General features: G+C 37.4%; 1 protein-coding gene across 3 annotated transcripts; it reads right to left on the bottom strand.

Moving 5' to 3' along the window:
• Positions 1–5,846: 5,846 nt before the first annotated feature.
• Positions 5,847–9,370, bottom strand: hmga1b (high mobility group AT-hook 1b). 3 transcript variants are annotated; one of them, XM_053497810.1, is made up of 5 exons: positions 9,230–9,370; positions 8,590–8,692; positions 8,254–8,331; positions 7,389–7,439; positions 5,847–7,267 (listed from the first exon to the last, which is right to left on the bottom strand). In XM_053497810.1, the coding sequence occupies exons 2-5, from the start codon at positions 8,677–8,679 to the stop codon at positions 7,202–7,204; spliced, it is 285 nt and encodes a 94-aa protein (XP_053353785.1). In that variant the 5' UTR covers positions 8,680–8,692; positions 9,230–9,370; the 3' UTR covers positions 5,847–7,201. The 3 variants fall into 3 exon arrangements, with proteins under 3 accessions (XP_053353785.1, XP_053353786.1, XP_053353787.1); XM_053497811.1 differs by lacking the exon at positions 9,230–9,370 and adding an exon at positions 9,061–9,155; XM_053497812.1 differs by lacking the exon at positions 9,230–9,370 and adding an exon at positions 8,938–9,031.
• Positions 9,371–13,997: the final 4,627 nt, after the last annotated feature.

Consider the following 13,997-nt stretch of genomic DNA (forward strand, 5'->3'; position numbering starts at 1 on the left):
TCTCTCAGAGAGCCTCTATCTTAGCTTAAAAGTCCTAGCTGGGAGTTTTAGACTAAAAGTGATTTAGGAAACTTTTTAGAGCAACTCTGAGTAAGGAAAGTACAAAAACCTTTATCTTAGTTAGGAGGTGTGGTTTCCCCCGTTGCTAGGGATGATAAAGCAATTCAAGGATTGTAATTGGTTGATAAAAAATAACCTCTGACCTTTGTAAAGGTCTTGAAATTGGCTCAATATAATTGACAACATGCTCAACATGATAATCGGACAGATGGTGAAATTATAATGTTTGTATACAGAAATTGTATAATCATGACTACAGACTACTTTATGCAAAGTTTATGTTATAGACTCAATATCTTAAAGATAATTGAACAGCCAAATGTTGAAAATGTGTCTACTTTTGAAGCAACCAATTTTGACGCAGTAGTTACTATATTTAAGCTTTTACATTTATTTGCCATACTGATTTTATTAAGTGTAATCCATTTTAGATTGATGAGAGCAAAATGGCTCACCTTTTACCAGTTTACATGCTTGCAGGACAGTCTATTTAAGTTGCACTTTTGGGTGGTATGTAGCCAACAATCCAAGAGAGACAAAAGGAAGTAAAACAACAAGAAAACCAAATTGGACAGAAGAGCAGTTTTTACTTTTAGCTTTATGTTCAGTGTTTGGAGAATATTTATTTTTTGTGCCCCCTTTGTCCTCTTCTATAGAAACTCTTAAGCCTCTAAAAGTCATCCTCTCAACTCTTAACAATTTTTACCTTAAGAGCTGTTTTTGGGGCTTAGATGTTTTGTGAATCATTTTTATCTTTACTAAGATTTAGTCCTAAATTTAAATGGAAATTCTAAAAAAAATGTAATAATTCTAAGAATTTTCTTAGAATTACGTCACCAGGAGCAACTTTTAGGCTTTGTGAACACTGGCCCTGGACTTTCTATAAATTTGTTGAAGGAGATGTTTGACTGCATGTCAGAAATGGCATGTGTTGTCCATGAGGATAAAAGAAGAGAAATTTGCCTTGCACTAACAAGGACAGGGATATAAAAATATAGCAGAGGTAATAAATGTTCCTGGAAATACAGTAGGAATCTTGTTTTGTAAGTTTAAAGTTAAAGGCTACACTACCTGGATGTGGCAGAAAGAGAAAGCTATCGCCTGCTGCTGCCAGATTCCTGAGAAAGCAAGTCTTTGAAAAAACCTCAATTGTCTGCAAAGGACCTAAAGAAAGATTTGGTGGCAGCAAGCACTGTGGTTTCACTTTGCAGTATAAGGCGCATACTGAACAAGGAAGGTCCGAACAAGATGTACCACGATACTGTCCCTAAAAGACAAGAAAAGTTGACTCCAATATGCTTAAAACCATATCACGATAATGTTTGAATATGAAGAATTTTGTTTAAAGAATTCTGTTATATGGACTAATGAAACAAAATGTAAACTGTTTGGGCCTATGAATCTGGGGAAAGGTGGCATGGTGGTGTAGAGGTTAGTTTGATTCCTGGCCAGGTTTGATTCCTGGCCAGGTTCGATTCCCATCTAGATTGATTCCTCCATGTTCTCCCCATGCTTGGTGGGTTTCCTCTGGGTACTCCGGTTTCCTCCCATAGCCCAAAAACCTGCTAATTGGTGTTCCTAAATTGCCCGTAGTGTGTAAGTGCCCTGCGATGGATTGGCACACTGTCCAGGATGTACCCTTGTGCCCTAAGTCTCCTGAGATATGCTCCAGGCCCCTGCGACCCTGAATACAGAATAAAGCGGTGTTAATAATGAGTAAGGGTGAGTAAATCAGCGGTATGTTTGGAGAAGGAATTAACCTGGAAGAAAACGGTATGCCATTTATGAGGAAGCTGAAACTTCCCCTACTTCAAAGTCCACCAAGGCTTGGTTTCAGAAGAAGGTAGAGGGTTGGAGAGGGTTTTGAGAGGCCATCACAGTCGTTTGACTTAAAATCAATAAAAAAAATAAAATAAAAGGTTTTGCAACATGCAAACTTCAGCATACTCTTCAGCAATGTGCAAATGTCCAGTGTGGTTCATTTTGGTGTGTTGCAATACATGTTTGAAGGAAACATAACAAGTCCAATCAGTTGAGTCCTATGTGGAGTTCTGGTTGAGAGTCCTTACAGCCTGCGGAAAGTAGCTTCTCCTCAGTCTCTCTGTTGGTCTTCAGAAAGCAGAAGTGCTTTCTTGACCACAACAGAGACAGCAGTCCACTCTTGGGGTGGTCCTTCAAAATCTTCCTGGCTTTGGTTTAGCACCGCTTGTTGAAGAAGAACCACGTTGCTGTGTTTCCTGTCAGGATGATATGATGCAGGATCCCCTGACATAAAGATGAGTCCCAGCTGCTTTAGCCTGGTGGTGAGTGTGGAGGAGAATATAGTGTTAAATGCTAAACTGTAGTTGACACAGTACATTTTAACATAATTGCCCTTTCTAGTGTCCAGGTAAGGGAGTGATGTATGAAGGAGGTGAGAGATAGCATCATCAGTTGAGGGGTTTGGACAGTATGCAAACTGCAATGGATCAATGTTGGAATCTTTGAAGCATGTGGTGATTACCGACTGAAATAAGAAAAGATTGAATACTTCTGTGAACTGGACTGCGCAGGCTTTGAGGAATCATCCTGGGCCTGCTTTCCTGGTCTTTACTCACTTGAAGATCTCTTTATCCCATTAATGTCATTATGTTCCTTTGTTGGCATTCTCTGCCTGTCTGAAGCCATTAACTTTAGCATTAGCATAGTCAGGTGCAGCCTTAAAGCGAAGGAGAAGGTAAATTACACTTGCAGCAGGTCATAATTGCTAAAGGAAGCTCTACCACGTAATGAAGCTGTTTCTTATCAAGGGGTTATATAATTTGGATACTGTAGTAGTCATAAAAAATAGCATGTTGTGTTGACTTTGGGAAAACCACCTGTTATATTAGTTGTGTTGAGCTATTTAAATTGCTATTGTTTTACTGATGTATTACAAGCAGCCACAATTAGTAATTTTGGCCAAGAATTTTTTTTTAAATGATAATAATAATAATAATAATAATAATAATAATAATAATAATAATTTATATATATATAAGCCATGCACCTATTATGCATACTGTAGTGTCACCTGTACAAGCAGTAAAGGCAGTAAAGGCAGTATTATGATCTAATGTTTCTTCAGTTGGTTAGGTCTAGGCTCAGCAATATTATGTGACAATAAGTAATATTATAATAATGTAGTGAACTGACAACCTGAATGTCCTGAATGACCAGGCTATCAATATGGACTTTTGTCTTCCCTGATTGAACAGGCATATTCCAGGATTCAAGTTGTAAAAAATATGGTTCTGTGAGCAGGAGGACTAATTTTTACAAATTAAATGAATGTAATAAGTGCTAAAAGGCAGCCAATAAAATCTTGAAGTTTGCAATTCTTTTGGCTGGGAAGTGTATTATTATATTCATGCAGTAAAGGTAACTGTCTTTCAGAAAATTGATGATTACAGTGAGTATGGAAAGTATTTAGACCCCCTTAAATTTTTCACTCTTTGTTATATTGCGTCCATTTGCCAAAATCATTTAAGTTTGTTTTCCTCATTAATGTACACACAGCACCCCATATTGACAGAAAAAAACAGAATTGTTGACCTGACAGAACTGGAGGGGATCGCAAGGAAGAATGGCAGGGGCTCCCCAAATCCAGGTGTAAAACACTTGTTGCATCTTTCCTAAAAAGACTCATGGCTGCATTAGATCAAAAGTATGCTTTTACTAAATACTGAGCAAAGGGTCTGAATACTTAGGACCATGTGATATCAGGTTTTCTTTTTTAATAATTCTGCAAAAATGTCAACAATTCTGTGTTTTTCTGTCAATATGAGGTGCTGTGTATACATTTATGAGGAAAAAATTAACTTAAATAATTTTAGCAAAAGGCTGCAACATAACAAAGAGTGAAAAAATTAAGGGATGTCTGAATACTTTCCATACCCACTGTAAATAAAATTAATTTTCCATGTGAATTAGTAAGATTTGTAAACCGTACGTAGGTTAAAAGATACTATGATGAAACTGGCCCTCATGAAGACCATCCCAGAAAAAGCAAGACCAAAACTTACCTCTGCTGGAGAGGAGAAGTTTATTTAGAGATACCAGCTGCAAAAAACACTAATTAACAGCACCTCAGATTAGAGTAGTTATAAAGGCTTTACAGAGCATAAGTAGCAGACACATCTCAATATCAACTGTTGAAAGAAGATTATTGCATATTTTATTGCTTTACAGCGTAAAAAAGAAATAAAAATCAATTTAGTGATTAATATTGGAGATTTCAAAACTAAGTTAAGTTAATTATTGCACAGTAAAATTTTAAAATTTTATGCCTTTATGGCATATCCCAGTGTAACTGGGGTCAGAGCACAGTGTTAGCCATGGTACAGAACGCCTGGAGCAGATAGGTTAAGAGCCTTGCTCACGGGCCCAACAATAGCAACCTGGTGGAGCTGGGGCTCAAACTTCCGTTCAGCAACTCAGCACCTTAGCCCTTTGAGCTACCACTGCCCCCCAATTTTTTTTTTTTTTTATTCACAATGGTCAGCTGTTTTGGAACAGTTCTTGCAAGCACAGTATTGTTAAATGCATTTGCAAAACCCATCAAGCGCCATGATAAAATGAGCTCTCATTAAAACCATGCATCAAAAGCAAGACCAAGAATTACATCTGCTACCCACCTTTTCTTTCAGGAGTTTTCTTTATTTTTATTATTGCACATTAATACCGAATACATCTGAACTATGAAATAACACATATGGAATAAGGTAGTAAAAAATAAAGTTGTGTGTTGCTACACTCAATAAAACAACCAGAGAAAAGATCATCCATCATTACTTTAAGAAATGAAAGTCAGTCAATCTGAAAACTCCTAAAAAAAAAAAAAAACTTTAAATGTGTCCCCAAAGTTTTTACTTACAGTACTGTGCAAATGTCTTGGGTAGATACAAAAAAAAGAAAAGAAAAAGAAACCAATAAGCAAAGATGCCTTTAAAAAATAAATGCTGGAAAGAAACTTCTATAAAGAGTACTAAAGAGTGGGGAAATAAACAATAGATATGTGGTGTGAAAACTCACATACACATTAAATGAAGTATTAAATAAAGTTTTGTGCAGTTTTATAAGTAAAACAACTGTTAGATTTTACTGAGCATGCTGGAGAATATAAGTTCTTCTGGTAATTGTCACACTTACTCCTTTCTATTTTCATGCAAAAACTAGGAGATTCTTTTAGGCTTTTCCTCCCTTTTTAAATCTGAAAACCGGTCTGTTACATAATATAGTGCTTTCAATATATTATAGGCATGCAAATAATCTTTTGTAATGTTATTTATTTATTACTTTTTAAGTTATATTCAAAAATATTGAATGGTTTTCTACATAATAATGCAGACATGATAAACCTATATAACAAAACGTGTACTACAGATAATACAGCGGCTAAGACATTGGCACAGTACTACGCGCGCGCGCACGCAAAACTAACAACTGTCAGTGATGTATAAGATATTCCTTGCTGCTATGTCCATATTAATAATGATACTTGCGATGCTAGGATCTATTTGGTGCACTCAGTATTAGGACAATACGCTCTTAAAATAAGCTTCATGAAACGATTTTTTTTTTTTGCCTACATGTGGCTTTATCTAGCCATCATCACGACAGACGCCATTACTGAACCCGCTACGCTGCTTGCGCGAGCTGATTAGCTGTGACTGACACTGCGCTAGTTACGTAGCGTAGGTGCCATTGTGGAATTGCGGGCTTGTGAGCTCTCTTTAACTTGTAAAGACAAATAAGAAGTCTCAAAATGAGAAAGTATACTTTATTAACAACACAACATGCTACACAGATACAACTGAATTCTCAATTAAACGTGAAATAAATAGGTATTTGCGGCATCAACAAACGTGGTATAAGCCTAAAAGAGCTTGTAGACAATTCCTCAGCTGCATTAAAAAATAGGTACAGAGCAAAGGTTGTTTCCCACAGAAAGGATGAACACATTCTATACAGAAGTTATCAGTGCTATCTGAACACTACTTGGTCTGTCACCTGTTGTCTATGTCCTGTAATTCCTGAGGTGGCTGATGCATATTGTTGCAGAGAAAGAATGTGGATAGATGGTATGTGTGATGCAGAGTAAAAACAGTCATTCTTACTATTCTAAAGTTAACCAAATGACGCAGTCTTGTGTAAGCCGAGTTGACAATATATGCAAACCGGTCATCATCACAAACCATGGTACTGAGGTATAGCTGCTCAAGTGTGCATTGTTTCACAGGTGTTCTCTGTAAACTCCCAGAAGTATTTGGGTGGATCCATAAATTCACAACTGTAAGGTATAATTTTTTTTCCTACTGCTGACCAGAGCTAAAGACTTATTTGCCCGTGTGTACTTTTCTTTGACCTAAAAAAACTGACCTGTTGGCAAAAGTTAAGTAAGAGGCAAACCTGTCATTGTAATGAAAATTATGGATATGAGGAACAGTCCACGTAAATTAGTCACAGGTGTGTTAAAAATGCTACTGGAATGTACTTGCGATGAGAATCAGACACATCTATATCGCCTACTCAACTATTACACCATAGTGAGAAAGACTGAAAATGGTGTGTTCAAATCTAAATGCATGATTGGCTTATCTTGCAAAATACACACCCCTAGCCTTCAACAAACGGTGAATATTCACGCATCAACATATAGAATAAAGGCAATCTAATAAGATCAAATCTAGTCAGTGCAGGGGGTGTTAAAAAAAAAAAAATCAGCTGCAGTTAAGCAGAAAGCCCTACACTAAAACTATAGGACCACTACACATCACGGTCAGAACAGTTTTTTTTTTTTCTAATTCTATATCCCCCCTGACCTTCCACGTCACATAAGATACATAAAAAGCAAACCAAAACAAAAATAAAAAAAAGCACCAAGTAAGCACCATTAATGTACTAAACACGTATATGCAGCCTAATTTCACAGATTCTAAAATTATTCCACTTTTTTTCCTTTTTTTTTTTTTTTTAACATGTGACTGATTGTTATAAACATGATATTTATGTCAGTCCCACGGAGGTGGTTGAGTGGACGACATCCTGTTGTTAGAGGCTGAAGATTAGTAAGTGGTGCCAGGCTGTGTCATATTATGAGGTAGTGCCGAGGATGAGGTAGTTACTGTTCCTCATCTTCATCCTCCTCTTCTTCTTCCTCAGAGGACTCCTGAGATGCCTCCTTTTCCTGATCACACAACATAAAACAGGTTAACTCACAATTTTTTGACAAATTTATTTTACAGGAAACATTTGTTTTCATAAATGAATTATTTTTGTTTTGACAATCTGTATTTTAGTTCCATCACCTCCTTCTTGGGCTTCCCCTTTAGTTTCTTTTCTGAAGTTGCTCCCGCTTTCTGCGGAGAAAAACATTTTTTTTTTTTTAGCTTGGATGGGAATTATAGACTGAAGAAAAATGTAATAAATGCAAAAAAAAAATTATATATATATTAATATAATAATAATAAAAAAATAATAATAATAAAAAAAACAAACTTGGATTGGAGCCATTTTTCTGCTGTGGTATGATTAAGGATAAAGGGTAAGCATATAGATTTGTGATTTTATACATGTTTTTATGGCCACTGAAATATCTGCTATTCTTGCCCTCAAAGTAAAAATAAAAATCTATTTGTGTACAAATTAATGCCACGAAGTTTATGATTCTATCTAGCGTGGTTTAAGATACAATTATACATAACCAGGGAAGGGGTTTGTAAAATCCTACAAGTTGCTGAGGTCACTTACATTTTGTGCCTACAAGTTGTGTTGGGTTTTGTTATCCTGAACGACTTAAGTTTAAACTTCAATTTAATATTGAAAATAAATGAAGCATGTTGGACCGAGAAGCTTCAGTTTTTTTTTTATTATAGAGTTAAAGAGCAAACACTAACTTGATTTGCTAGAAATTTTGCTCGTGTTTGCGTTCTCAGCAGGGAACACCAGGGGGCGCCAAAAACCCAAGCTGCAAAAGCAGGTGGAGAGGGCAGCGGGTTCACTCGGAGCGGTGACGTAGAGGCCACAGACTGACAGCGATTATAGCTCGGAGCTAGCCTTGAGCCCTGCACTACAGGCCTGAAAATGAGCCTTCAACAGTAAACACTGGGGAAAGTGTCTGCGTGTGTGTTTATGTAAACTTTAAGCACCGAAATAAATAAACTGCGCACTCACCCTCTTGGAAGGTCCTTTGTTTTTGCTGCCCTTTGGCCGCCCTCTTGGTCTTTTCGGAACCGGAGATCCACTGGATTCCTGAAATGGCAAACATGATTTTTTTTTCTTCTTTTAGAACTCAAACGAAGAAATGTGTTAGAATTTCTAATAAACTCGTCGTTTTTTTAGCTTTGTATATGACACACTAGTGTACACATTGGCCAGTTTATTCCCCCTGGGGTAAGTTGAGGGACCTGTTAGCTGTTTGAAGGCGGTTAGTAACTAGAAAGTTAATAAAGGAGCTTCAGCAGTGAGGTTAGCCTAGCTTAGCCGAGCAGCTAACGACCGAGCTGTTACCTTTGGATGTTTTCTCGGTCTTCCCCGTCCTCTTTTCTCCACTCCGTCCTTTTCCTTCACAGAAATGGTCTGCTTCTCGGAATCACTCATTTTCCAGCGTCACCTGGGCGAAAAACAAAACACACAGCGGTTACCGCTCTCTCCCCTTTATCTCCGAAACGCGTTTAATAAGTGTTGTAAATAATCCCACGGCCAGATTTAATTTAAATTTCCGCCCGTGTGTGTGACTTAGTATGCAGCGGTAATATAATGAGTGTGGGGGAAAGTCAGTCATTTATCAGGCTTCGGTTATTCTCGTCCGCGCTACTTTTAAAATGGCGTGTGGTATAAGTGCACAAGCACACTCACTACTCGGTGTTTATGTTTGCGAGCAGACGCTAAACCCGGGTAAAGAACACGCATTAAACCCGTGGTCGCAAACAGAGCGCTAACCCTCCGACACAGCTAATAAAGTTCGAAGCGATAACTTACATGCACCGCTCGGGCTTTCGGCGAACCGAATAAAAATATAAGCCCTGTGTATTGTACCTCGCAGTGGCCCCACCTCCAGCGCACACAATGTCTCCTGATTGAATTAAAGGACAATGGCCACTCGATGAGGCTACCGCCAAAACCTGGCGAAACCCCAAGGATAACTTACCGCATGCGTAAGTGAAGGAAATTGGCCGTGTGTTTGCAAAGCCGAGCGGTTTGACAAGCGCGTATAAGTGCGAATAAGCGCTATAATAATAATAAGCCAATCGCGCGCCAGCAGGAATCTCAGGCTCAAAGAATATGAGGGGGCGGGGCTTCCAGCGCGTGCGCGCCTACATCATTCATGCCGCTTAGAATAATCGCAGTGTTCTGCTGAACGGAGGGAGTGAGGCTGCGGGCTCGGCTACTGGGTGCTTAGCCTTTTTATGCAGCACCGATTTTCTAAAAAGAGAATTGCATTAAAAAACAGTACAACAATACGACATTAGATTAAGTATATTCTATAGGGTGTCTCAGAAATCTGGGCCCAAGGACAAAAATAAATGCTGATAATTTGGCTGCGATTTCTCTCTGTGTGAACACTCTTTCCTTGCGTAAATAAGAGAGTTCTATTCAGTCTTGTGCTGTTAGTTTGGAAGCCATTTTGGGGATGAAATAAAAAGAAATATGTCAAAGTTCATTTAAGAAAAAAAGTATATGAAGCCAGATTTGAACAGTCTTGAAATTTGTTCTTAGGAAAACCACTTAATTAAAATGTTGACATTTTCTTCTATGTAAAGTTCTAAAAACTATATTCTTTCCTTCAGGAAAGAATACAGGAAAATATGTTCCTGTATTTCAAACACAAGTTACAGCATTTTAAAATCTAGTTACTTTAGTAAATTTATATACAGTGTTGTGAAAAAGTATTTGCCTTTGATTGAAATTTTTTTAGCCATATTTGTCACACTTAAATGATTCAGATCATCAAGAAAAAATTTGCACAAAGATTACTCAATTAAATAGCTACAAAATGCATTTTTTAAATGTTTTAATTTATTAAGGGGAAAAAGTTGCCCAAACCTGTCTGGCCCTATGTGAAAAAGCAATTGCCCCTGTGCTAAATTATGAATGAACTGTGATTTGGAAGGCTGAGTTAAATTTCACTTGCCACACCCAGGCCTGATTGCTACAAGATCTGATAAATCAAAAAATCACATAAATAGAACCTGTCTAACAAATATCTCAAAAGCTACACTAACAAAAGAAATTCAGAGTCAAATTTTATTTGTCATATACACAGTCATAGTATGATATGAAGTTAAATGCTTATACAGTCCAGATAAGAAACAAAATAATTGACATGTCATTCTGGAAAGGGCCTTACAAAGCCATTTTCACCTCACTGTGAAAGCCATTATCCACAAACATAAAAAAAAAAAAACTTGGAACAGTGGTGAACCTTCCCAAGAGTGGCAAGCCTACCAAAATTATTCCAAGAGCAGAACGACGATTCATCCAGGCGTTCATTAAAGAACCCAGGACATCATCTACTACAGGCCTTACTTGCCTCAGCTAAGGCAAGTGTCCGTGATTCAACATTAAGAAAGAGACTGGGTCAAATTGGCATCCATGGGAGAGTTCCAAGGCAATAGTCACTGCTGGCCAAAAAGAACACAAAGGCTCATCTCACATTTGCCAAAAAATATCTTACAATATCTAACAAAAGTTTAACAATTTGGAAGTAGTGTGCTTCGGAATATTTGACGTAAAACAAACACAGCGCTTCATAAAAGGAATATCATACCAACAGTACCAACTAAACATGAACACGTGGTATAGTGTGATGGTGTGGAGCTGCTTTACACCTTCTGGACCTGGACAACTTGCCATAATTGATGGAACCATGAATTCTGCACTATACCAGAAAATTAAAGAGATGTCCAGGCAACAGTTTGTGACCTCAAGTTCAAATGCATTGGGTTGTGCAGCATTGCAATGATTCGAAACACAAGTCCACAAGAGTCCACCTCTAAATGGCTCATAAAAAAATTAAATTAAATTTGATTGAGATCCCTAAACAGGCTGTTCATGTTCAAAAATCCTTCCTGAAAACCCTGGTTAAATGAAAACAATTTTGCAAAGAAGAGCCAAATTTCCTGGGCCAAAATTTCTCCACAGTGATGTGAAAACTCATTGCCAGTTATTGCAAACTACTCTTTGCAAGTATTGCAGTTACAAGTATTTATTAGGTGTAGGGGCAATTACATTTCACATAAGGCCAGGACGGTTCCGATAGCTTTTTTTCCTTAATAAATTAAATCATCATTTAAAAACTGCATTTTGTATTTACTTGGGTTATCATTGTGTCATATTGAAAAAAAAAGAACCAGGAAGGGGCAAATACTTTTTCACAGGACTGTATACAGAAAGAGAGAGCTACCTTAAACTGCAGATGTCTCAAAATCTGGCAGTAGTATTACTTTAAATAAAATTTGCTATTTGCGATTTGGTCTGGCTCCTAAGGACGAATTCTCGAAGCACGATGCCATGAATGTTGGAAAAGCATTTACTTGGTCGAGCTCTTGACCTGCCCTGCGTTTTTTGTCATGGCAAATATGGGCTCACATCTGTGAGATCATATACTGTATGTGGAAGAGGGCTTCTGGTTTTAATCGTCTTGAGCCCATCTATTCATTTGTTCTGTGGGAAAGTGACAGGGGTGAGACGAGATCTGCCTGAAAGAAACAAACCTCTGAACAGGAGTCAGATGTATTAAGTCATGTGTAACATGATGTCGGGAGGTATAAACATCAGTAACCATTTAACAGATAAAGCACAGATATCACATATAGAGTAGATCAGATATGCCCTTTGCACTTAATTAGTGCTAAAGCTGCAGTGAATTAGGAACAAGAAACTGGAAGATTCAAGTTGAGATTGAGACAGATCAACAGGGCCAGGCTTTTATTTTTGGCTTGCAATATTCCAGTGTTTCAAAGTGCAAGTGACAGCACTAGGCTTATCACAAAATTTCTGGGTTCTGTGTGAATTACCTAATGCCAGGGAAAGAACAATATTGAGGGGGTTTTGTTATTGCCACTATAGTGCAATTTATGTGTGAAAGGGGCTTTGGAGCGATACATTTAAGTCTTTATCCTCCCCCAGTTGGTAGCTGTTATGAGATAGGAGAGAACTGGCTGATGGATTGGATTTGGCAGGTGACTAAATCAGATAAAAATAATGTTAAATGACAAATGTTAAAACAGTTGTATTCACAGACCATGTAAGTGTTTGCTGTTTTGATGTGTGTCACTGACTTTTGACAGCTGCTTTCTTACTATTTATTGTGGTACGTACCTTTTTAAAAAACTAAATAAAATCATGTAAAAATCAATTTTTGACATCTGTAGACAGACAGTTGAACCTTGCATTTCTTTAACTGTTTTTTTTTTATCAAAACAATCTTACCTGACAGCTATAGAGGATTTTTACCAGGGTTTTCTCAAAGTATATGATAAGCATTTTTGTCATTTTATGTTTTTCACCATCTATGCACAGAAGGCTTAACAACAGAAGGGTGCTGGAGACACTTTTGTCAAGAACATCTAAAAGGAACAATTCTGTTATGATGGCTACAGCTCTGTGTTAAGGGGGAGGTCACTGAGTTACAATGACAGAGTTTCCAGAAACATGATGTTTTAGGATAGTTTTTCTTCTCAAATAAATAATGCTTTCCTAATTGATAAACAAATGTTCTATTATTGAAACTAAAAACTACAGTGTCAGTACTGCTACACTTGTGACAGTGGTCTGCCATAGTTGAATGTGTACACCTGTGGGTGGTCATGATCTGGAGCACTCCCAATAGTTCAGCCATATCATGAAATAGATTATACCTGCTGAAGGGGTGTCGAAGTGTGAAGACTAAAAAATGTGTGAAAACTGAGAGATTGTTGTTATGAAAATGCATGACATCATATAAACTATTATGAATACCTTAATTGAAAGTGATATAATGATTAAAAGGCAAGTGTCTTTGATCCACATCCATGCTGTATGCTTGATGGTTGGTTAGTAGGAGCCTCAGTGAATTATTGTTAAACTAATTGTGGATACCTTGACTTGTTGTGTATACATAGTTTTCAGTGAGATGATCTTTCCAGTAATCTTACCTCTTTTTTTTTTTTTTGCCAACCCTGACATTCTTATCCTTTATATCATGATATTAAAAGATGTCCACCCCTGACAAAGGGAACAAACAGGGAGACCAAAAATTGGAGTTCTATCAGACTCAATGTTGGAATCAGTGCTAAAGAGAGCAAAATACTTCACAAGATTTTCCACAGGCAGTACATCAAAAAAGGAAAACCTTTCGCCAGCAATGAAGGCTGCTAGAGAAAGCATTGCATCACCAACTTATGAAATACAATTTTTTTAACACATACTCACCATCACAGGTCAAAATGAATGCTACAGTATGTCTCCTATCAGCCAGAAGAAGAAAATTCATGTAAGAAATTGAAAAAAACAAAAACAAACGTGAGATCATGAATATAGTAAAAGATATTCAGCAAGAGCAGCATTCAAATGAAAAGCTGGAACACTGATGAAAAAAGCTAAGGTGGAGTGGTGTTGGATTTTAGTATTTAGCTTTAGCTATTTCAGTATTGGATTTCAGTGTTTAGCTTTTGATATATTAGTCCATAAATTATTGCTGGATAAAATGTTTGCTTCTTACAATATACAATGGATTATCAGGTACCTGTCTAATGGGAAACAATGTGTTTTACAGTATAATCCATCCACCATCTACTTACCCTCTGTAGGGTTGCAGCGAGCCTCGAGCCTATCCCAGGGAACTTAAACCTATCTCAGTGAACAAGCACACCCAATCACACACTACGGGCAGTTTGCAATGACCAATCTGCTTATACCATATATCTTTAGACTGT

Source organism: Clarias gariepinus, chromosome 6, assembly GCF_024256425.1.
Source record: "Clarias gariepinus isolate MV-2021 ecotype Netherlands chromosome 6, CGAR_prim_01v2, whole genome shotgun sequence".
Classification (NCBI taxonomy): Eukaryota; Metazoa; Chordata; class Actinopteri; order Siluriformes; family Clariidae; genus Clarias; species Clarias gariepinus.

What these genes read in the sequence shown, in the direction of transcription:
- hmga1b (XM_053497810.1), bottom strand. Translation starts at nt 8,679, where the DNA reads ATGAGTGATTCCGAGAAGCAGACCATTTCTGTGAAGGAAAAGGACGGA. An exon ending in GACCGAGAAAACATCCAAAG is followed by an intron (nt 8,332 to 8,589) that starts GTAACAGCTCGG and finishes TTGCCATTTCAG; the next exon opens with GAATCCAGTGGATCTCCGGT. An exon ending in ACAAAGGACCTTCCAAGAGG is followed by an intron (nt 7,440 to 8,253) that starts GTGAGTGCGCAG and finishes TTTTCTCCGCAG; the next exon opens with AAAGCGGGAGCAACTTCAGA.